Genomic DNA, 23544 nt, shown 5'->3' with positions numbered 1-23544 from the left:
GTAAAGTGAATTGAATGTCATGGGTGCCATGGAAATGGCCACCCTCTCCATTATACCTTTGGCCATAATGGCTCTGCTTGTGAGGATCAATTGGGGCCTGAATTTAACTGTGGTCCTAAATATACATTTTCTCTTCTGTTCCAGATATGAGATGGAACTGTGGCCTTTTCAGTCCTGTTTTTCAATCCTTTTTCAGTAGTGGTACGAACCAGTAAAAAGTGTAATACCCCTCTGTTCCAAAGTGAAACTCCATTTGATACAGGCAGTCAGTACTGCTGTAATAGAAACAAGAGATGGGCTGTAACCTTCAGGTGCTTCTGTGCCCGTCTATTAATAATGTATAGTTCAGGCCAGAAGTTAATTGGGAGAGCATCTGTGGCTGCATTTTTAAGGTCTTACCTTCAGAGCCAGTGCCTTTTTGCCCTTGATAGCAAAGAAAAAGCTAAGCAATTCAGCCAAGCTTAGAAAAGAGATTGTGGACCTCAAAAAGTCCACTTCTTTTCTGTTTCCAAATAACTGCACGCACCACAAGCTTCTATAGAAGAAATTGTATACAAATAGTAACCTTGGGACCAAATAAAAACTACATTGTTCAGGAAGGAGGCAGAGATGAATTCCCAGGGACGATTGAACTTTGATTCAACTGTACCCCAAGACAAGAAGGGAAGAAGTGGTAAAGTAGGCATCAGTGTGCCTCTACGTCCACTATTAAGAGAATTCTGCGTGTCAGCGGCTTGAAATGCCAGTGTGAAATGAAGTCCTCGCTCCAGGAGCAGCATAGAAAAAAGCCAGACAGAAGATTGCAGGTTTGATGGTCAGATCAAACATAAATATTTGGCCATAATAATCAGTGCTGAGTGTGAAGAGAAAAGGGCGAGGTTTTTAGTCCAGGGAACAGCATCTCAGCTGTGAAGCATGGGGTTGGCGGTGTCATATTGTGGGGGTGTTTTGCTGGAAAAGGGACTAGAGCACTTTGGAGCAGATTTATGGAGAAATACTGAAGCAATACCTCAAGGCATCAGCCAGAAAGTTCAAGCTTGATCCCAACTGGGTCTTCCAGGAGGATAGTGAAGCATTCCTCCAGACTTGTTGCAAAATGGCTTAAAGACAACAAAGCAACAGTGTTGTGGTGGTTATCACAAAGCCCTAACCTGAATCCCATTGAAAATTTGTGGACTGAACTAATAAGGTGTGTCTGAGCAAGAAGTCCCACAAACCTGACTGAGTCACACCAGTTCTGTCATGACAAATGGGCAAAAAATCCACAGAAGTATTATGAGAAGCTAGTGGAAAGCTAACAGTGGATGCCAGTGTCAGTAAATGCTAACAAAGCATGTGTAACAAACTATCTAAAAATCTTATATAGTAAATAAAACATGAAATAATTCTGTCTCTTGTTTATTATTTTTAGAGTGACCTGTTACAGAGAGGAAATGTATGGTGACATAACGTTGTGAAAGTTTCCATTCGAATGCCTTTGTCCTAGGGGTATATGAAATGTTTTAGCTTCGTATGTATCCCTTTGCTTAAACCTTCGGTGGTGTGCTAGCATAGTGGGTGTGAGTGAGAGTGCGAGGGAACGGAGCCGTGCAGGAAGATTCAATTAACGCATCCGACATGCTCCACAGCCTGCAAACACATGATGTGCTCCTGCATCTTAATGTGACCACACACGCATGCGCGACCGCCATTGCTTGTCAGAGCGAATCCTATGCCTGTGATATAGTGTCTCTGTCAGTCTCCATTGCTCTGCTCTCCTTTCGCTACAGCTGCCAGCAAAATTAGTGGTTTATTTATTTTTTTTCCTGCCACTCTGGTCCACTGCCAGTCCACGTGAACCTGTTCTGTGTGCCGCGTGACTGACACCACTGCCTCTGTCTATTGCTCAGGAGGTGGACTCTCTGGGAGCCATGGAGAAGGTGTGCCGCCAGCTGACCTACCACCTGAGCCCACACTCCCAGTGGAGACGCCAGGGCCTGCTGAAGAGGAAACCCCAGGCCTGGTGAGCACGGAGGGTGAGATGGGGGGAGGAGGAAGGGCTTTTGCTGGATAACGTATCACAGTGGCTAAACAGACATCTTTCTTTCCTTCTGTTGTGCGCTCTCTCTCTCTCTCTCTCTCTCTCTCTCCCCCCAACCGCTGTCTTTGTCGCTCTCTCTTATCTGTTCTCTTCCTCTCCAATAGCCCATTATGTTATCAGTCAGCTCCATCACAGGGAGTGTAGCTTTCCTCAGCTATTTGCTGAGTGCTTAGTGATGGTCAGGGCTGCTCTCCGCTGATGTTCCAATTATATAATAGCCCAGATGATTGAAATGACTTGTCCTCAGACTTATTTGTGGATGACCGACAGTGACCCGCCGTCTCGAGGCCTCATTTATTAATTAAAATGTTTATCGGGAATAAAATAAAGCCTGTGACTCCTTGGAACCCACACTTGTGCTGAGTCATCATTCTTGTGGGACCTTTGCCTGGGCTTGAATCAAAAGCGATGACTTTAAATGTGCTTTCAAGCCCCGCTGGTGCTGAGGAGACAGTATCTGATTCTGCGTTACCAGAGCGGACGCCCACACAAGCCATGCCTCCTCTCTCCCGGCCTGATGTATCAACCAATCTGCTCCACACCGGCGAACGGCCACAGCAATCACTCAGCGGTTGAGTGGGTGACTGAGAGAGGGCCCGCCCCCTGGCTTGCCTCCCTCCAGCCAATCGTGACACGGCTGGACCTCAGCCTGTAGCTGCATACCGGGGAGCCGACGCGTGTTGACGCTGGCGGAGACTCTAGGGGAGTCGTTAGCTCCCCACTCGTCTGTGCCAGTCTTACCGAAGCGCAGGCCCAATGTCTCTCAAGCTTGAACATAGATACGGCTGGATAAAGGTCCTGCGTTGCTCCAGCTCTTTGGTCTTATCTCTGTCCCTACACGCTTCCAGCTTCCATCACAACTGCAGGTCTGTGCTGGAATGTGAAGCGCCATGCTCTGGCCTGACCCAATTAGGGCCGTTTCCTCTTCTACTTTAAGAGCATCCGAATTTAATGCTCGCCGTGTGGACAGAAACAATGCAGTGCCTAGGGGAGGGTTTATTTGCGGTTAGCAGCTTACTATTTGTTTGTTTGTTTGTTTGTTTGTTTGTTTGTTATTGTAGCAGAAAAGGCAGCAGCTGATGGTATGCGGAAGGTGTGGTTAGCCAGCCTCTCCGTGTCCCGTCTGCAATCTTTCTGCAGCTGATTTGTTTGAGTACATTTGATGCCGTTTGTAGAAATAGACCGAAACCTGTCAAGGAAGTGGAAGGTGCCGTACTGTGAACCTCAACGAATGTGTGCCACCCTAAAAAGACGCAGCTGATCACTGGTCTTGGGCTGTCGCAGTGCTATGTTTAGGCAGTAGATGGGTCTTTAGTATTCCCAAGATCTGAGAGAATCTGAGTCAAGGGCCCCGGAAGAGCAGCCTGTACCTTGGAGGATCCTCACCATGACTTTCAGCTCCTTTTTCATCAGCCAGTCCACCTGTAGGGGTGCTGATCAGGACAGTTCTTGGGACCATTCGATTCTTTTGTCTGTTCTGTCCACATGCTGCTCTGTGTTTTGCACGAAATCAACATGTTTATCTTAAGTCATTACCATTGCTTCATTTGAAAAAAAATCTCATCCAAATTACAAGGTGCCTTTCGCCCACACAGCCATTTGAATTATTCATCTCGCTCTTTTAATTGTATAAGAAGCACTGGTTTGTTCCACTGGTTTGTCCCTATCTGTCTGCTCCATCACTCGCTCCATTTTCTCAAGCCTTCGCTCATATTAGTTCCTCCAGCCAGATTTTCTAGTGTTTCGAGTACATTGGACATCAATGTATTGCTGTGTTAATCAGATTTTGGTAGCTGCGACTTTAGAAAAATGAACAGTATGGCTAGTACACAGGACAATTACAGAACACTTTCCCCAGTCTATTTGCAGATCTAGTTTTTCACAAACCACGTTAAACAGTCCTCTCCCTGTATTCACAAAAACTGTGTTTTTCAGCCCCATCACTATTGATATTTTAATATTTAAGTATTTTGTAACAATAACGTAACAATAATAAATCCAAAATCTTCAAAAATAGTATTATTATTATAAAATAGTTATTATAAAATAGTTTGGTTTTGTTGACAAGTGTTAATTTTATGTGTATAAATATGTTTTTATTACCTATTTATGCATTTTCTAAAGCCTACTATTTAGAGTGTGAGACTCTATGTAGTAACTCTTATGTGGAATGACCCATATAGCAAATATAGCAAATAAAATATGATTTATCTTTTGCATGTAACCCAACTAAAATCCCTGAATTGCCGCAGATGACGGTGACATTGGCCCATGTGTGGAGGTGGAACTGAGCATTAGGCTGGACTGAAGTGCTGGACGCTAGCAGCTGCCTGGTCTGTCTGCACTGCTGTCTACAACTCTGAGCTCAGTTCATAAGTGCTCATAATGACCCACATGGAGCTGATGAGGAGTGGCTCTTGTCTGAGCACACAGACAGACCTTTGGCTTCCTCTGGAGGAAGAAACAACAATAAGAGTCTTTATGTAGCGAACAGTGAAGGGTGCAATGAATTTAATATCCAACTTAACTGACAGTGTACACTTGTGAGAGAAGCGGGACTGTGAGTGTGTGTGTGTGTGTGTGTATATGTCTGTGTGTGTGTGTGTATATGTCTGTGTGTGTGTGTATATGTCTGTGTGTGTGTGTATATGTCTGTGTGTGTGTGTATATGTCTGTGTGTGTGTGTGTATATGTCTGTGTGTGTGTGTGTATATGTCTGTGTGTGTGTGTGTGTGTGTGTATATGTCTGTGTGTGTATATGTCTGTGTGTGTGTGTGTGTGTGTGTGTGTGTGAGTGTGTGTGTGTGAGTGTGTGTGTGTGTGTTTTTGTGTGTGTGTGTGTGAGTGTGCACGCATATGTATGCACATGTGTGGATTTCATGCTTTCATGCATGTGTAATAGCTTTGATACGGAGCTCTAGAGAGTCGAGGCGGGTGGATCTGCTATTTGCTGTTGAGAACCGATGCCGTCATCTCCCGGGAATGTCTGGTCTTGCTCTGCTCTTCCCCCCCATCAACTTTCTCCTCTTCTCCAGTGCACCCCTCCATCCAGGCCAGGAGCTTCTTCTCCTGACGTGCTGCTCCTCTCTGGCCCCGTCGCTCCCTTCCTCTCTGACCCTGTAGGTTTCCTGCACTCTCCTCCTCTCCTCCTCTTATCTGCTGTATGTAGGGCCAGCTCCGGGGTCGGACTCTGATATGCAGAAGAACTGCTGCATTAGTACTCTATTAGCATTCACTCACAGTCTCCTGCTAGTTGCACTCTCTCTCTCTCTCTCTCTCTCTCTCTCTCTCTCTCTCTCTCTCTCTCTCTTTCCCTTTTAATGCTAGCACTGCCCGTCTGGTTCAGATCAGGACTAAATCAGACATCCTCTTCAGCATTTCAGCCCCTTCTTTCTAGGTGCCTGTAACAGTAATATTACTAAAAATATTATTATTAATATTAATAGTAATAACATTATTCATAAAATTAAAAATGAGTCCACAGAACAAGGTTCCTAAAACCGCATTAGCCCAGTAATAAAAATCAAGTTTTTTTCTGTTAGCATTAAACTCCTAATCAAATTAATTACACTTCATAGACTCATTAGGAAGAAATCACTTTCCTCTGCAAATGGTTGATTATTACTATTCTTCTGTAACCCTACATCATTATGGAGTGACCTTCCTTCCTTCGCATTATTATGTCGCCATGAATGGTTGCTGAATTGCATTGTGTTGAATTGTACTGCTGACTGAAATGCCTTCCTAACACCTGTGTTTCTCACACCCACCCACCCACCTATTGTCAGAGCCAACATCTCTGCTTTTATTCATATGTACAAACATATTAATCAAGATTGTTTACTCAATTCCCATCGTCACCTTTGTTGCTTAGTAGACTATAGAGCAACTGCCCACATCTCTGCTCCCCCCTCTCGTTGTCCTCCAAAGCCTCTAACTTTAGTGTTTCCTGCTGTGCACATGAAGGGTGACACTGATATCACCCCTGCCTGCACTTGCACTGGAAGCATTCCCCTACACACCTGCTGCCTGATCTGGATAATTGATCTGGAGAGAGAGAAAAAAAGGAGCAAGTAAGTGAAGGGCAGAGATTTGCAGATGATAAAATAATGTACATCTAGGGTTAGGGTTAGGGTAAGGGTAAGGGTTAGGGTTAGTGTTAGGGTTAGGGTTAGGGTAAGGGTTAGGGTAAGGGTTAGGGTTAGGGTTAGGGTAAGGGTTAGGGTAAGGGTTAGGGTTAGGGTTAGGGTTAGGGTAAGGGTTAGGGTAAGGGTTAGGGTTAGGGTTAGGGTAAGGGTTAGGGTTAGGGTTAGGGTTAGGGTTAGGGTAAGGGTTAGTGTTAGGGTTAGGGTAAGGGTTAGGGTAAGGGTTAGGGTAAGGGTTAGTGTTAGGGTTAGGGTAAGGGTTAGTGTTAGGGTTAGGATAAGGGTTAGGGTAATGGTTAGAGTTAGAGTAATGGTTAGGGTAATGTTAGGATAAGGGTTAGGGTAAGGGTTAGGGTAATGGTTAGAGTTAGAGTAATGGTTAGGGTAATGTTAGGATAAGGGTTAGGGTAAGGGTTAGGGTAATGGTTAGAGTTAGAGTAATGGTTATGGTAAGGTTAGGGTTAGGGTAAGGGTTAGGGTAAGGGTTAGGGTTAGGGTTAGGGTAAGGGTTAGGGTAAGGGTTAGGGTTAGGGTTAGGGTAAGGGTTAGGGTAAGGGTTAGGGTTAGGGTTAGGGTTAGGGTAAGGGTTAGGGTAAGGGTTAGGGTTAGGGTAAGGGTTAGGGTAAGGGTTAGGGTTAGGGTTAGGGTTAGGGTAAGGTTAGGGTAAGGGTTAGGGTAAGGGTTAGGGTAAGGGTTAGGGTTAGGGTAAGGGTTAGGGTTAGGGTTAGGGTAAGGGTTAGGGTAAGGGTTAGGGTAAGGGTTAGGGTAAGGGTAAGGGTTAGTGTTAGGGTTAGGGTAAGGGTTAGGGTAAGGGTTAGTGTTAGGGTTAGGGTAAGGGTTAGTGTTAGGGTTAGGATAAGGGTTAGGGTAATGGTTAGAGTTAGAGTAATGGTTAGGGTAATGTTAGGATAAGGGTTAGGGTAAGGGTAAGGGTTAGGGTTAGGGTTAGGGTTAGGGTTAGGATTACTGCGTGAGAAGGACTTTTGATTGGCTGCTGAGGGGGTTAGGGTTAGGGTTAGGTTAGGGTTAGGGTTAGGGTAAGGGTTAGGGTAATGGTTAGGGTTAGGGTAATGGTTAGAGTTAGAGTAATGGTTAGGGTAATGTTAGGATAAGGGTTAGGGTTAGGGTTAGGGTAAGGGTTAGGGTTAGGATTACTGCGTGAGAAGGACTTTTGATTGGCTGCTGAGGGGGGTGGGTTAAAACTGCATGGGTGAAACAGCATGTGTCCTTGTGTGAGGAGATGCAGCAACGTCATGTCTGATTCTAAATGCTCTTCCTCCTTCTGCTCACTTATTCTCAGCTCTTTATCACCACTCCTCCTTCTCCAGTGGCAGGAGTGCCCTTGGAGCCCTTCAGCATCGGGTGTCTTTTGGTTCACAGGCGCCAACTCACATCTTGTGTTTCATTTTAAGGAATCATTCACATTTAGTAAGCCACAATACTGTGGCTTACTAAATTTACAAGCCGCCATTGATGTGCCATTACGTAACACGTTTTTTTAATGACTGCCGTAGCAGCTCAGCAGGTCTCGTATGGAAAGGTTTCATGAATAACTTATCTTGCATAATTACATGTTTATTTGGTCAGTTTTGTTGCCTTATAAGAGTTAATATGTCTCAAAAAGAATGAGTCGTATTTTCTCAATTATATAAAAGGGAAACATCAAGTTGACAGTTCTGAGATGGAGCAGAGGTGGGAGGGCTGGGTCACTCGTCCAGAGTTGATGAGGAGTGTGGGATTTGGCCTCTGGTCCAGAAAAGAGAATTTGACCTTTTCCCTGACAGCATCGTTATTTGTCTTTGCTGGGCCAGCAACAGAATCAGAGGATCTGTAGGGGAGAAAACTCAGAGGGAATGGAAACTCATGAGGTCATCCTCACATGACCATGTAGTGCTGAAGTATGAGAACGACTCCTCCTCACTCTGCTGACAGAGAGCAGTGGAGTCTACAGCTTGCAAGCTTCTCTGAATCTGCTGCATTGAGATGTGACTGTGACTCATCAGAGCCAAATACTGGCACAAATGCCTTGTTTTCCCTCAACTCCTCACACTCCACGGGGTAGAGGCCCTCTTTTAATATGCACCATGAAAAGAGGGGGCTTTAAACACCAAACCAGGTGCCACCAAATATTTGAAATCAAGGTGCTTTTTGTAGGTGCTTAATTGTCAGAAGAGCTTTCTAGAGACATTTGGAGTCCTTTTGATATTATCAGCTTTTGAAATGTGAAATATACGAATATATATAAATGCTGAGCTTGAGGCCCATCAATATTAAACCCTTTATTTCAGGTTTTATTCACTCAAACACAACAGGCTCTGATCCCCTTCCCTCTACCAGCGTGCCCAGAAGGCAGCAGCATTTTTCAGATCTTTGGTCATAATTGAGTTCAGCTCCTCTCTGCCCTGTATGACTACGCGGTCCGTTTACTATGTTCGTCGGTGCCAAATGATATCCATGTGCGCCTCTACTTTTCCTTTTTAAGGCTGTTTACATGGTGCCTGCAACCCCTCCCGCTCCTTTTGCCTGAGCTCACACACTGGAATGTCAGTGATCCCCACTGCACTTATTTTTAGCGCTCGACGTGTGCAGTGAGTGGCTGTGCCTCTCTCACTCTCGTTGGCGCTGTTTCTGCGCTCTCCCCCCAAAATAAACATCTGCAGACTTTGCTCTCGCACGTTACCTCCTTGCTGTCACTTGGAGCAGCTCACTGCTGGATTTCGAGAAACTTGATAGAGCTTTTGAAATTGTGATAATGATTTCCCAGCCAATATATTGACATATTAGTGTAATGATCACTTTGCTTAGTCCATTGCCACTCCTCCATGACATCTTTTGTTACTGCATCATGCTATGCTATACACCCATGATACTACAAATGAAATGCTCAGTAAATAGCAGATTAGCAGGTGAAAAGAATCAGGTGTGTCAAAAAAAAATGTGCAAGGGAAAATTTACTTCTTTCAGTTTCCATCTGTCCTTAGACCCTATCAGGCTTGCTTTAACCTTGCTTTCAGTCATGAGCTGGCTTCTTAGATTAATTTATTTTCTGAAGATGTTTTTTGGTTCAGGTTCAGCAGTAGGCCTGGTTGTCTTGACTGAATCTCTCTCTTTCTGTATCTCTTTCTTTTAGTCTGAAAGCCGTCCTCTCCAGCCCACCTGCGGGTGGGGCGCTGGACCTCTCTGGTATTCCTCTGGGGGTTAAAGACATGGAGCGCCTATGCGCCCACCTGCAGCGTCACGCCTCCCGCATCTCCAGTCTGGAGCTAGGCTTCACCGAGCTCACGGATGAGGCCTTCGTCATCCTGCTTCCTACGCTGGCTGCGCTGCCCCACCTGGAGACCCTAGCCCTCAATGGCAATCGGCTGACACGCGCTGTGCTCAAGGAGCTCACAGACACGTTGAAGGACACCGAGAGCTTCCCCAGCATCACGTGGATCGACCTGGGCAACAACGTGGACATCTTCTGCCTGCCGCAGCCCTTTCTGGTGAGCCTGCGCAAACGCTGCCCCAAGCAGGGAAACCTGCCCACCATCCTTGAGTTTGGAGAGAGCCAGGCCAGCGAGCCGGAAGGCCGCGCGGCTGCGGACGTAGATGACATGGACGACGACACAAACGGGACGCTGAGCGGCGGCGAGCTCCGGTCCGAGGTGGACGGCGAGATGGACGGCGAGACGGAGATAGAGGAGATGATGGAGGAGCTACTGGACTTTGACAGGGAGGTGCAAGGCAGGGATGAGGTGGAGGAGGACAGCATGTGGACCTTGGAGGAGAGGAGGGCCACAGGGGGGCCATCCGGAGGGCATAACAGTCAGAAGAGGGCCGTGAAGGCTGAGGGTGAGGAGGACACCAGGAGCCGGAGCTCACAGCTGTCCTGCTCCAGCCAGTCACAGGACTCGTCTGCAGCCTTCGAGCCACCAAAGGACATCTCGGATCAGGCAGCACAGTCTTCAGGTCACCTGACCTGAGCAGAAGTGCTGCTTCACTTAGAAATTGCAACCTTTAAACCTGGGAACAGGAGAAAAAGAGACCCAGCTCAGCTTTGGACTGTTTATGGGTCAGTGATTCTCTGAAGAGCCAAGTGTGTCCAGCTAGTGTCCAGCTAACACATTTATGGGGTATTACAGCTGCTTAAAAAAAAAAAAAAAAAAAAAAAAAAAAGAGATACTCTGGTAAATTGATATGTTGTATGATGCATAAAACAACAGTGCTTACCAGGTATAGAAGTTATGTACAGTACAATATCCAGTGCAGTTTAAATGCTTCTCTTTCAGGTATTGCCCCTTAGATATTCTATTCTAACCATGGACCATTACCTATGTGCCTGTTGGACCTTGTTGGAGAGGAGTGTGTGCAAACATGCGTGCTTGTGCATGTGTGGAAGTCTGAATGAGAATGTGTGCATGTGCTTTTCCATTGCACACAGTGACTGAGACAGAGAGGTGATCAATGAAAAAACTCACCAGCCATAAATTATTAGTTAAACCTGGACATATCTCAAGGTGTTTCCCTCTATGCATCTGTTTGTAAGTCCCATGCCCAGCAGCCTAAAACCTGCATGTCTCCCCATGTCACAGTGCACCTGAGCTCAAGGATCTCCTGGAGAAAAGACAAAGCCAAATATTTCACAGAGATGCCGCCCCAAGTTTGACTTAAGAAAAAACGGAGTGCTTTATGAAGGAACAGCGCCAAAGAAAGAGCAAGAGAGTAGCTTGTATCAAACATAACCGTTGTTGGAGTATTTTGAATAGTGACAATTAAAATGTCAAAGGTTTGCTCTTCTGTTCATAGAAACATTCTAGCCTCTTGGATTTAATTGCTGTATAATTGCTATTTATTTGTGATATTTTTATTCCAATCATCAGATCCTTATAATCCAAAGTTCATTACATTTAATCATTTGGAATATCCATTTGGGAATTAAGTATTGATACAGTTCTATAATGTGGATGTCTTCATCAGGACTTTTTTTTTTGTTTGAGCTGTCATTCACATTTCCTACTGTGCTTACTTGTTGTGAATAAGCCAAATCTTTCAATGCCATATTGCTTCCTTACAGAATTTATGTAATAAATATTGTCTCATTTTGCAGGGATATAAATTGCATTGTTTATTATTGTAGTCTTACTGTAACCTTTTCTAGCCTTTTCTGGTTATCACACAACATTTTCATTATAATACTTATATAATCAAAATAGGATAATAGGTGTAGTTTGTGGGTTTTATTCTTTTGAACCTTCAAGCATATTCCTTCACTTAAAGGGAGGGGGGTTATAGGCCTTATAATTGTGCCCATCATTGCATCCAAAGTTTCGTATAGGCTAATAACACAGACAGTATTTTCACAAAGAGCTGTGCAGTATTTTAAAAACACAGTACAGTGTAAAACGAATACATTTACACATGCATATAACTAGAAACTTTAAAAAATATTAAAAATCTATGTGACCATTTAGACTGCACATAATTAAACAAACCACTTTGTAGTTTATTGATCGAAATGACTATATAAGCAGAAACCCCAGGACGAAAAAAAACCACGGTCTTGGCTTGTTTGTCAGTAAACAAGGTTGTAACAGTTGTAACAGTAACTACAATAAATGTGTGGAAAACAAACATTGTAAAGAAGAAAACATGTAATTGCCAATAGACTAAATAAACATTCAATGGTTATACTTGACTCTTGCTTAGTCATTTTGAACATTATCTTAATGGGACGGATTTACCATAAATGTTATGACCTTAGATTCGCTGATATTGGAAGCGTCCTTAGAGCATGCAGCCGCAGCCGATGGCGACATTCAGTGGCCATTCGAGCCATTGCAAAACTAATAATGATAAAAAAATACTAATAAAAAAGTAATTTAATCTAAAAGCATAGATAGATAGATAGATAGATAGATAGATAGATAGATAGATAGATAGATAGATAGATAGATAGATAGATAGATAGATAGATAGATAGATAGATAGATAGATAAGAATTCTTTTGGTTTGGTTAACAATTAGTCTAGCATTTAGCCTCTAGACAGAATAGTAGAAGAATCTAGAAGAATCCTCACTTTCAAAGAACAACGAGACATTTTACTACTCGATACCACTGATATGGAATAAAAGCATCTTTGTATTGAATAAACAATAGATCTGCTCTGGATAACCAAACAAATAAAAATGGGTGCCAGGTATGTTTGGATCGGTGAACAGTTTTCACTTGTGTTTTTATTGTATCTGGATAGGACGGGACGTTCCCCGTGTTTATTCGCCCTTGGTACCGCGTATGTTCACGGTGACCTTATCAATATGGCTATCTTTGGAAACTTTGGGCATCGCTTACGTCACATCCGGGAAATAAGGGCAAAAAATGTTTCCCTTGTCCGCCATTTCAAATATTTGAACTTCCCCAGTGACAACTTCTAGTGGAAGAGGGTTGGCTCTGGCAAAATTAACTGATAATCCGGCAGAGCTGGCGTGGTTTATTTTGCACATGTGCACCAGAGTCTCAGCGCTTCTACCGGGTCGGTTTGAGTAAATGTGAACACTGGGCACATTTGAAACGCGTCTTTAACAGCGAGAAGGCGGTAAAGTTTTTGTATGAGTTGAGTCGCCGTTGCGGACACGGAGAGGCGAAGACAAGGCCCGTGAAGCCTCGGCTTGTGGGTGGCAGTCATGGCCGGAAATTTTGACGCGGAGGACCGCGGCAGCTGGTACTGGGGAAAACTGAGTCGACAGGAGGCGGTTTCGCTCCTGCAGGGACAGAGACATGGTGTGTTTTTAGTGAGGGACTCCATTACCAGTCCTGGAGACTACGTGCTCTCCGTTTCAGAAAACTCTAAAGTCTCTCATTATATAATCAACAGCATCAGCAGCCATCGGCAGTCCGGTCCAGGTAAGGTGTGCGTAGTACATGGGTCTAACTGGCCTGCTACCGCCTAGTACTAACTCGTATAAGGGATAACGCAAAGCAGCACCCAGCTTCCTAACGATAGCTCCTTTATAGGTAGCTAACTATGTAGGTCCATCTCCGCAACAAATTTTTTTTTTTTTTTTTTAAATACCACTGGTTCGTAGATGATCTGGTCGCACTGACTGTGCTTGTCATTTCATTTGGATCATTTGCGCTAAATGCTTCGGATTTGGCTTCAGATGGCAGCTACTGGCAGACATCCGTAGCGACAATATTGGGGGGGGGGGCGAAATGGTGAAAAGTAGTCAGCTATGGTTACTAGTCGAGTGAAGTTATCTTAAAATAGTCTGACGTCGCTGACGCTTCAAATTGAACAATGTAGTTAGCCGGCTAGCTTTTGAATGTATTTTTATTTTGCCTGGGAAATACAAAGTAGGCAGTCCTTGCTTGAGAGAGAACAGCTACCACGGTATACATCGTAAGTAGTAGTAATTAATCGGTAATGCATTTGTGCCGACAGGGTAAAGAGAAAAGGGGTGTAACGGCGTGATTTGTACGCCATCCACATTACATGCTTGCGCATGCGTATCATTTAGCTAGCATGGACTTGCCAACACTCGCTAATACATCACGTTGTAGCGATCGTTTTAAGATATTTACGGTCATCATATAGATAATGTCTTAATTCGTGACCCAGAGGCATCTAATAAATTATTCTAATTCATTATGTGCACCCATTAAGAGTTTAAGTGCCTATTAAACCGTTATGTTAAACCTAGTCATGTCGATATGTTAATATAAGCGGTATTAAAAAGAATTGGAGGCAGGACACAGTTTGCAAATGTTTCTCTTTTCATTTAACGCCATAAATAGATTTGGTATACTCCATACTTTGAGCCATGACTGTTTTCTTCGATACTTGGGTAGTTTCTGAACTTGATCCACTGTTCATCTACATTTCAGGACTGACTACCTCTCGATTTCGGATTGGAGACCAAGAATTTGATGCCCTCCCTGCTCTGCTGGAGTTTTATAAGATACACTACTTGGACACCACTACATTAATCGAACCCATCAACAAAGCCAAGCACTCCTCAGTCATCGGTGTCGGCACAGGGACGGGAGGGGGTCCCCAGAGGCTTGAGGAAGAGTATGTCCGTGCTCTCTTCGACTTCCCTGGCAACGATGATGAGGACCTTCCGTTTCGAAAGGGCGATGTCCTCCGGGTGCTGGAGAAGCCAGAAGAGCAGTGGTGGAATGCTCAGAATTCCGAGGGCCGCGTGGGGATGATCCCTGTGCCCTACGTGGAGAAATTCCGCCCAGCTTCTCCAACGTCGGGGTCTCTGGGCAGCGGGGGGACCGGCACTGTGGGAAATTCAGATGGCCACAATTCCCAATCCCCTCCTCTGCTGGGAGAGCCAGGCCAGTATGCCCAACCCACGTCTTTGCCCAACCTGCAGAATGGGCCCGTCTTGGCCAGGGCAGTTCAGAAGAGAGTACCCAATGCCTATGACAAGACAGCTCTTGCTTTAGAGGTACAAAGTTATGTCTTCTTTACTTTAACCGTGGCTATATTTTAATGTCTCATTCATGTCATTTTCTCACTGGACACTTTTGTTTGGATATGTTTTATTTGTTTTTGTTTGGATGAATTTGTGACATCTATGTCCAGTCTTGTTCTCTTGTTCTCACACTGGCGTTGTGATGCTTTACTTCAGGTCGGTGACTTGGTGATGGTGACTAAGATCAATGTAAACGGCCAGTGGGAGGGTGAGTGCAAGGGGAAGCGTGGTCATTTTCCCTTCACGCACGTGCGCTTACTGGATCAGCACAACCCAGAGGATGACCCGAGCTGAAAGCAGACACTGTCCTCTGTACAGCCCTTAGATGCACACGCCCTGTCCTCACGCCTAATAACTGACCTGCTCAAGGGTAGCCTCTTCAACTAGATCCTTTTTTATTTTGTCTGTCCTGTCACCGTTTTGTGCCATGATTTCATTCACACCAATATATACAACATCTGCAGTAATTTTCCTATTAGTACATATGCAATGATTTGAAGTTACTTAGACACTAAACACCATGGACATCTCTGTAAATTTCCATAAGCAGAACATTTGGAGTGTGGCTTGTGAGATTGAAAGAGGAGATGTCTGCTTGGACTCATAACCGTTTGGTGTGGCTGTAAGGGACTGTTCTATGTTTGAGTAGCATACACTACTTGGTGAAAAATGACTGCTTTGATAGGGATTGATTTTGAGCCCTTATCACACTACAAGTTTATTATCTGCCATGTGATTATATACAAGGTGTCTGAAGTAGTAGTACTGGTCATATATTAATGTTTACCATTACGTGCTTAATTTGTATTCCTTTAAACAATTTTTGTGCACATAGAAGTATTTCATTTGAGTTATTAGTTAAAATGTCCCCTTTGTTTTCTGTTGAGCAGTTCTGGACAATGAAGAAAACTTGATTCTGAAGACAAAAATCAGTTTTGATAAACAAGCACACATCTTTACTGTTTGATTTAAACGTGACTTTTCTTGAAGTTTATATAAAAGTAGTATATGTAACAGTTCTCTGGAATGCCCCCACTAAAGTCCCTACGTGCAGATGCTTCTTGAACACTACTTAAATGTATACTGTAAGATTGTCACTGTGTAAAGTGTGAACCCGAAGCCTCGAACATGTCCCTCTTTTGAACTGTCTTGCACGTAACGATGCCTTTCATTTATGATTGCTTAATGCATCTGCTCCAGCAGAATCAGTGTAATTTTCCCACAATGTTTGCAGTCATACTTCACTGCTTCCTAATTGCATTTTCACCCAAGAGGTTATCTGCAGTCACTCGTTATAACACAGATAATTCCTTTAACCAGTTGTTTGCCAATTACAGTTGCTCAAAAACAGTAATGTCTTGGATCTAGCCTAATAACTAAGATGAAACTTGGAACAATAGTGCACTAGTATGTTCAAGTGAGATTTGAGACAAACCCTTTCTTAATAGGTATTTAAACATTGTATTTCACTGACTGCAGCTGCTTAACTTTTTTTTTTTTTTTTTTTTTTTTTTATGAATTAATGAACCAATGCATGGACTAAATCACTAATTGAAAGACTTTCAGAAAACACTCAGCATTCATGTGTGCAATTCCTAAAATGCCTGTAATTAACTATGTTCAATCATGTAAATGGGGACAATCACCAGAGACATTTTAAGACATTTTAAGTCAGAGGAAATTTGAAGGCGATATATGATGCAGCCTTATAATAGATCGTGGAGCAGACATATTTTTTCACATAAGTCATTAAAGAAGGGTTTCCCAGGATTTTTGAGGCCTATGTGCAAACTGGGTCTAGTATTCCACTATGGAGCAAAAATAATTTTTTTTTCAGTAGGGACCTGTGCTGGCAATACTTGTGAAAGCTGATCCCAGTTTAATAAATGTTTCAAAAAGGCCATAAAACTGTAATGGTCAGACTGTAACAGTGGACAGGTTGACCAACCAGCAGAAATGGAAAATTCCCAGATATCTGGAAGGTTTCCAGACCAAAGGAGCATTAAGAGCTTGATTTCTTAGCTAATTTGATTTCTTTGTTTGTCATGGAAGATTACCTATAGGTAAACTTAAACTGTGTTGAACCATGATCCATAAAGGTTTGACACCAGCTTTCACTACTTGGGAGCACATTCAGGTTTTGTTGTTGTTTTTTATTTTTATCATTAATATTTGTTACACTCTAGATTGAAACCTAATTTTACAGCTGCCATTCCGAAGTGTCCTGTTCTTTCTCATAAGCCAAAGGTCTTACTAATGCACCTCAGAATTACCACTTTTAACCTGTGGCTAAGATGACAGAAGTTTCTCTGTACATTTTATTTGTACCTGAAGTATTATGTTTAATGTCTTCAACAGAAAACATAACGTCATATTGTGATGTTAATTTATGTTCATTTAAGCCCTTCACAGATCACCTTAAATGTGGATAATGTTTTGATCAGCCTGTACATCAAATGAAGATAACCTCAATAGTAAACCATTTTAAACCCATTTCCTTTGACTTTCAATGTCTTTGAACACACATCTAATATCAATTATTCACAATCATATATATTTCTAAACGTAGGATTTAGGGTTTATCATCAGATCACATGACAAACTGGTATCTATTGGAAAATGTCTATAAATATGCAACTTGCTGCATGGCACTTTGTGTATGTCTTAGAAAATATCCCACTTAATAGATCACAGAATTATTTGAAGCTTAAACACACTCTTGTACACACACATTTTGCCAAAAGTCCAATAATACCTTGCCACAAATGTTACATAATCAAATCTAGATATTTTTATTTTAATATGCATTTTAAAAAAACTCACATTGTGCATTTCTGCATTTGTAGTTTTGTTTGGGGGGGAAAAAAGGTTGCTACCTTCTGAAGTTCACATGGTGGAGAGAGACAGGCTACATTTCAAATTTCAAGATTGGAAGTGTATTACCAGTTAGTGAGCCAACTGGCTGAGATTTAAGGTAGTCAGAATAACTTGGTTCATTTAACCTAATAGCCTTAACTGCCTGGCAATAACACTGTCAGAGCAGTAGGATTTGCTGTTTTCTTTCTTTGTGTATAGTGCATGCAACAAAGTTCACCCTCCTATAACACTGAAACTACCGTGCAGGCCTTTCTGTGGCTAGTCTGCATAAGTGCAAAAGGCTTTCAAGTGGACCAGAGTATTCAGAATGTTTTAAGGGGAATCACCATAACAGATTATTTATTTATTTATTTATTGTATATGATGTTTACACTAAAAAAAATGGAGTTGGTGCCATTATTCAGGAGCACCCATTAAATAATGCTTGATTTGTACATGTGTAGTTGCAATTTGAGATTTAAAAAAACAACAACAAAAAAAAAAAAACAGCTTGAAACTTTAGCCAAACACCATTATCCTGAGGAACAGTTAACAGTTGTAGAAGTCAGTGTTTGTCACATGTTTCGAATGGAACGTATTTGAATGCCTAAAATCTTTTGGTGTTGTGGGGATTCCAGAGTGCTGATAAATTATCTTGTTTACCATTATAAGGCAGTTATTTTAAGATGTCTCTGGAGGCACTGTTGATCGCAAACATCTCTGCCTGGAGGAATTTTTGCCATTTCATAGCACATTAAGTGGCAGGGTCACCAATTTGTTATAAAACAACAGGAAAACCAGCCCCCTCATTAGAATATTAGTCATTTGATTCCTCAAGGTATTAAAATTGCCGTCACAAAAATGAACCCAGTGAGCTACACAGAGTCTGTACTCATTAAGACAAAACATGAAAGTTATTTGGTTAAGAAAATAAATAAATTAAATATAAATATATATATATATATATATATATATATATATATATATATATATATATATATATATATATAGGTAGGCATATTTTGATTTGATATATATATATATATAGGTAGGCATATTTTGATATATATATATATATATATATATATATATATATATATATATATATATATATATATATATATATATATATATATAAAATCAAAATATGCCTACCTATAAGAATTATAAGAACACGGTGAAAAGCCAGTGAGCCTTATAGAGCTCGTCTTTGCAGAAAAAAGATCGGGAGACAAAGTAGGGACTTCGGCTGGTCGTTTTGTATTCCCGGATGAAAAAGAGCCCGGATTAAACCGGCCGCCATTTTTCGTCCAGTGGCACCGGTGTATCAACACCATTCAAGCTGCAGCTGTCGCTTGTACGAGGGCCTGCCGGTTCACTTAAACCCGTCTTTTACGAATCCACTGCTGAGTTTCCGATATGGGTAATCGGGATGATTTAGTATATCAAGCTAAGCTTGCTGAACAAGCGGAGAGATACGACGGTAAGGCGAATTTGTAGAAAACGTTGACGTTAATTGAATGCTAGCCCGTGAAGCTAACGTTAGCTGTCGGGCGGAGTGTTAGCGGGCTAGCCTGCTTAGCTTGTTAGCACGTCTTAGCGAGTTAGCTTGTGCAGCAGTCGTATTCGTGACTTAAACCGGAAAGCGGTTGCTGGATAGATAGTTAGATGGTGATAACTAGAGTCTGTTTGGTATTGACGCACTACTTCAATCATCATAATTTGGTCAGGGATGGAATAAAGATGGAGACGTTACTGGAACAGACAAAATGGCGGACAGTTATTGGGTGAGGCAAGCAAGCTGTTGCTAGCCAAAGCGGGGAGGGGGGAGCGGGGGAGCAGATCTACACACCTGACACCAACAGCTTTAATAATGGCTTACAACAATCTTGATGAGCCAAATGTACTGGTTTATGCTTGTCTTAAAATGACCAGCGTCTGTCAACCCGACAAGGGAGAGAACATTTCCGAATACATAGTTACCTAGGTATAGAATTATACACAATTGCAATGTAGCCCATACCTTATCTGGCGTAGCTAACTTTAAAGGAACGGTGGTGCAAGTCCGCTCCATGAGTTTCTAGGTTAATGTCATGACATGGCCAAAAAAAAGACCATTTAACAGCTTATCAGAGTGACTTCATACCCCGTCGATATGACCGAGAATTGCAGTCAGTTGGGTAATAACGTTAGTTCATTTTAGCGTTAGTTGTTGCAGAAATGGCTCTCTTGCTAGCTAACCAAGTTAGCTAGCTATGAAAATATTCTTTTTAATGGTGTTAAGCCTCGTGTAACTAGCTGGTTTCACATGAATGTCTGTAGTTATTTAACGAGTTAGTGTTACTTCTGTTATACCAAACTATTGCTAGTTTAATGGGATAGCTGTCTGATGCTAAGTCTAGCTAGCACAAGAGCCAATGTAGTTAGCTAGCTAGACAAGTGTTTAAAATGTTATCGTACTGTTTGTGCTGTTTATTTGAACCTGTAGTTGCAGTATTGTCTGGGATGCCCAGTGTTAGAACCCTTTTTGTAGTAGAGTAGTTGCAACGCTCAGGCAAAAGGTTACCACCTCTGTCTATACCACGTGTTATGGTTTTAAGAACAAAAACGTTCATAAATACTGCCTGAATAGGCGTGTTGGCGTCTTCGTAGTACTGAATGCATACAAATTACTAAAAGAATGTTCGTTTAAATGTCTTGTATTGTGTAGAAATGGTTGACTCCATGAAAAAGGTGGCTGGAATGGACGTTGAGCTCACAGTTGAAGAGCGGAACCTGCTATCAGTGGCGTACAAGAATGTTATTGGTGCAAGAAGAGCTTCCTGGAGAATAATTAGTAGTATTGAGCAGAAAGAAGAAAGTAAGGGTGGAGAAGATAAATTGAAAATGATCCGGGAGTACAGGCAAACGGTAAGGAATATGTTCCAGGTAAGCCAGTCATAATACTCTATAGTGATTGTATGATGTTTTTATCACAGTCCTCCCATGTATCATATTTAGGTTGAGACTGAGCTGAAGTCAATTTGCAATGACATCCTGGATGTTTTGGATAAGCACCTAATTCCAGCTGCTAATTCAGGAGAGTCCAAGGTCTTCTACTACAAAATGTATGCCATTTTTTTTTGTTTCAGTTTCTCAGACATGGCTGAAAAACATGTAAATTGGAATCTAGTTCTTAACAAGGGTGGATTGCTGCAGAGCAGAATATGTAGAATAGACATGAAAATCCATTCTTAATTTATCAAAAGCATGTAGTTACTGTTTTCAAAATCCATTAAACTTTGTTGGTATACAGTAAAATGAACACATTCAATGTGTTTTTCCGATGAGGACAATTTCCAAAATTACTCAAAAGAAACTTGCATGTCTGTTGCGGCTTTGAATGTCGACCACATCATTTCTTTTTCACAGGAAGGGTGATTACCACAGGTATCTCGCTGAGTTTGCCACCGGAAATGACAGGAAGGAGGCTGCAGAAAATAGTTTGGTCGCTTACAAAGCTGCTAGTGATATTGCAATGACAGACCTTCAGCCTACGCACCCCATTCGCTTAGGACTTGCTCTTAACTTCTCTGTATTCTACTATGAAATCCTCAATTCTCCTGACCGTGCTTGCAGGTTTGTGTTCTGTTTTGATCTGTCCTTTATGAAGCCCTGGCAAGCGATTGTCAAAATGGTGCACTGCTTCCCCAGGTCTTTATTTACTAAGAGAACATAATGAATATACAGATTGAGGGGTCTTGAGCTAGATAATTAAGGCCATCTTTCAGATTACATAGGCTAGATGGAACTGAAGTTAGCCCCCTTCTTAAAGCATGTTTCTGTGCACATTTATGTTGTCTTGATGGCAGTTTGGTGAATAAAATGGGCAACAGGTTTCATTTAGATTTTCAAATGTGGTATTCTGCCAAGATGGAAGAATACATTAAAACTGTTGGTTCATTTTAGGTTGGCAAAGGCAGCATTTGATGATGCAATTGCTGAGCTGGACACATTGAGTGAAGAAAGCTACAAGGACTCCACACTCATCATGCAGTTGTTACGTGATAATTTGACACTATGGACTTCAGATATGCAGGGAGATGGTAAGACATTCTGTAAAGACATTTCACGAATGCTGAATTTGTGATCTGTGCACTATTAGTAACATTCAGAATTTTTTTAAATGAATAATGTGTAAATGATAATTTGACTATAATCTGTGAAAGGGGTGAAGTTATGGCTTGTTTCATTTAGGATCACATAACGGCTAAAGCTTCCATTTTCCAGTAGTATTTGAACTAATGGTCAGAGTGATGGAGTTAGCCACGAGTGATTTCTGAACATAGCTAGATCTTGTTTGACTGAAAATGAAAATGAGTTTATTGATCAATTAAATCAAGCTTGGATGGATACTGAAATGTAGAGCTCTAAATGTTCATTGCTGCAATGTACTGCTACCCATCAACAGAGTAAAACAGCAACCATATCTTGAGGCAGACCTCAAACAAATGGATAGATCATAGTGTTCAAAGCTGGAACACCCATGTTGGGTAACTAGGAAAGCATGGTGTTTGGTTAAATCTCCATAGCTATGTACTTTTCCTCAACAACAATGAGTCAAAAAACTGCATATTGCTTCCCTTTTAATAAACAGATGAATTGGAAATGCCAATTTAGTGCATTGAACATGCTCAAACTATTTTTCTGGTGTAAAGGTCAGCATCTAAGCCAAAAAGTAGGTTTGTCAAACTCTGCAGTCTTAATTACATTTGTCATCTCACTCTGTGTTTTGCCATCCATTTAACCCATCTTACCTTTTTCCATTCCTACTGTTTAGATTCCTAAAGGAAAATATGTTAATTGCCCACAAACTGTATTTGTAAGTGAGGCCATTTCTTGCTCTGTCTCGCTAGCTGAATTGTCACTCACCCTAAGCTCTGTGCTAAGGTTTTACTGAGTTACACTACTTTTGTGTCTCAAGCATGTCTCGACATTAACGGTCTATGCATGGTCACAAGACTCCATGTATACTTGGGTGTTAGCATTGCACAAATTTGGTATAATTTGATATTTAGCCTTTTAAAAGGAGCCGGAATTCTGCGCGCCACCATACCCTATGTTGCCTTTGGAGTGTGCAGTGGGTGTACAGTTGATATTCTGTGTACTGCTTATTTCTGCTTATTTAAAAACGGGGGGGAAAAAGAGAAATAAACCAGGTAATGTTTTATGTCGGACCTGCATATTACAAAATGTTGAAATTGGGTCATGAAGTGCTTGATTTTAATGCAGAATTTGTGCTTCTCAACTGAATGTAGCTGAAGGCTTTTGCGATTTGATTATTTCTGATTAAGTAATATACAGATAAGTGTGCACCCTCAGCAAGTATTTTTCCATAACTGGCTCCAAGTCAGAGAGTCATTGCTTTTGAGGGCATTTTTGGTGCTTTGTCACACAAGTACAAAGATTCTTGTGTGATATTAGCTGAATCAAACAAAAGTATTTTTGTGTTCTCCCCTCAACTTTAATGATTTCACCTTATTGCATGTGACTTTTAATTTTCTCCCTCCAGTACAAATTTATTTTAGTTGAAACATTGTGATTATTGATGCAGAGTTTGCAATTGTTTTCAAAATTCAAAAGTCAGGGCTGTTGCTGTATCTGTATAAAAAAATCCCTCTGTGTGCAGGTGAGGAACAGAATAAAGAGGCTCTGCAAGATGTGGAGGATGAGCAGCAGTGAGACATCACAGCCAATATGAGACTCCGCCCCACTTCACCCCATCCCAAACCCCCACTCATAAAGGTAGCCACCAAGCCCAACCTCAAGAGTGACACTCAACAGCTTAATGCCTCCAGGTTTTTTGTTTGTCCCCCCCCCCCCCCCGTCATTTTTAATATTAATTTTATTACCCCTTTAATTAAAAGTAAAAAAAACAAAAAAACACTTATACAATTATTGTTATTTTCAGTGGGCTGAATTTAGAGGGTTTTGTTCATTTGTTTTTTGGGGGTTTTTGTG

The 23544-nt window shown here is 41.9% G+C and overlaps 3 protein-coding genes across 6 annotated transcripts in view; all 3 read left to right on the top strand.

The window, feature by feature from the left end:
- Positions 1-11895, top strand: part of lrrc75a (leucine rich repeat containing 75A) — a 19222-nt gene extending 7327 nt beyond the window's left edge. For all 3 annotated transcript variants that reach the window (XM_035534197.1, XM_035534196.1, XM_035534195.1), the window contains 2 exons: positions 1890-2002; positions 9356-11895. In XM_035534197.1, coding sequence (XP_035390090.1) covers positions 1890-2002; positions 9356-10190 — 948 coding nt within the window. In that variant the 3' untranslated portion in view covers positions 10191-11895. The remainder of the gene's footprint in view (positions 1-1889; positions 2003-9355) is intronic.
- Positions 11896-12628: 733 nt separating this feature from the next.
- Positions 12629-17181, top strand: crk (v-crk avian sarcoma virus CT10 oncogene homolog). The gene is made up of 3 exons (XM_026997785.2): positions 12629-13108; positions 14090-14661; positions 14845-17181. Exons 1-3 carry the CDS (start codon positions 12889-12891, stop codon positions 14980-14982), a joined length of 930 nt encoding a protein of 309 aa, XP_026853586.1. The 5' UTR covers positions 12629-12888; the 3' UTR covers positions 14983-17181.
- Positions 17182-18844: 1663 nt separating this feature from the next.
- On the top strand, positions 18845-23418 carry ywhae1 (tyrosine 3-monooxygenase/tryptophan 5-monooxygenase activation protein, epsilon polypeptide 1). Of its 2 annotated transcripts, XM_026997722.2 has the most exons (7): positions 18845-19027; positions 20255-20454; positions 20545-20651; positions 20956-21162; positions 21493-21629; positions 22364-22405; positions 23213-23418. In XM_026997722.2, the coding sequence occupies exons 1-6, from the start codon at positions 18964-18966 to the stop codon at positions 22369-22371; spliced, it is 723 nt and encodes a 240-aa protein (XP_026853523.1). In that variant the 5' UTR covers positions 18845-18963; the 3' UTR covers positions 22372-22405; positions 23213-23418. The 2 variants fall into 2 exon arrangements, with proteins under 2 accessions (XP_026853523.1, XP_026853522.1); XM_026997721.2 differs by lacking the exon at positions 22364-22405.
- The last annotated feature ends 126 nt before the right edge of the window (positions 23419-23544 follow it).

This window comes from Electrophorus electricus, chromosome 15, assembly GCF_013358815.1.
Source record: "Electrophorus electricus isolate fEleEle1 chromosome 15, fEleEle1.pri, whole genome shotgun sequence".
NCBI classification, from domain to species: Eukaryota; Metazoa; Chordata; class Actinopteri; order Gymnotiformes; family Gymnotidae; genus Electrophorus; species Electrophorus electricus.
The sequence above is the reverse complement of the archived record's forward strand: the minus strand, read 5'-3'. Positions and strand labels throughout refer to the sequence as shown.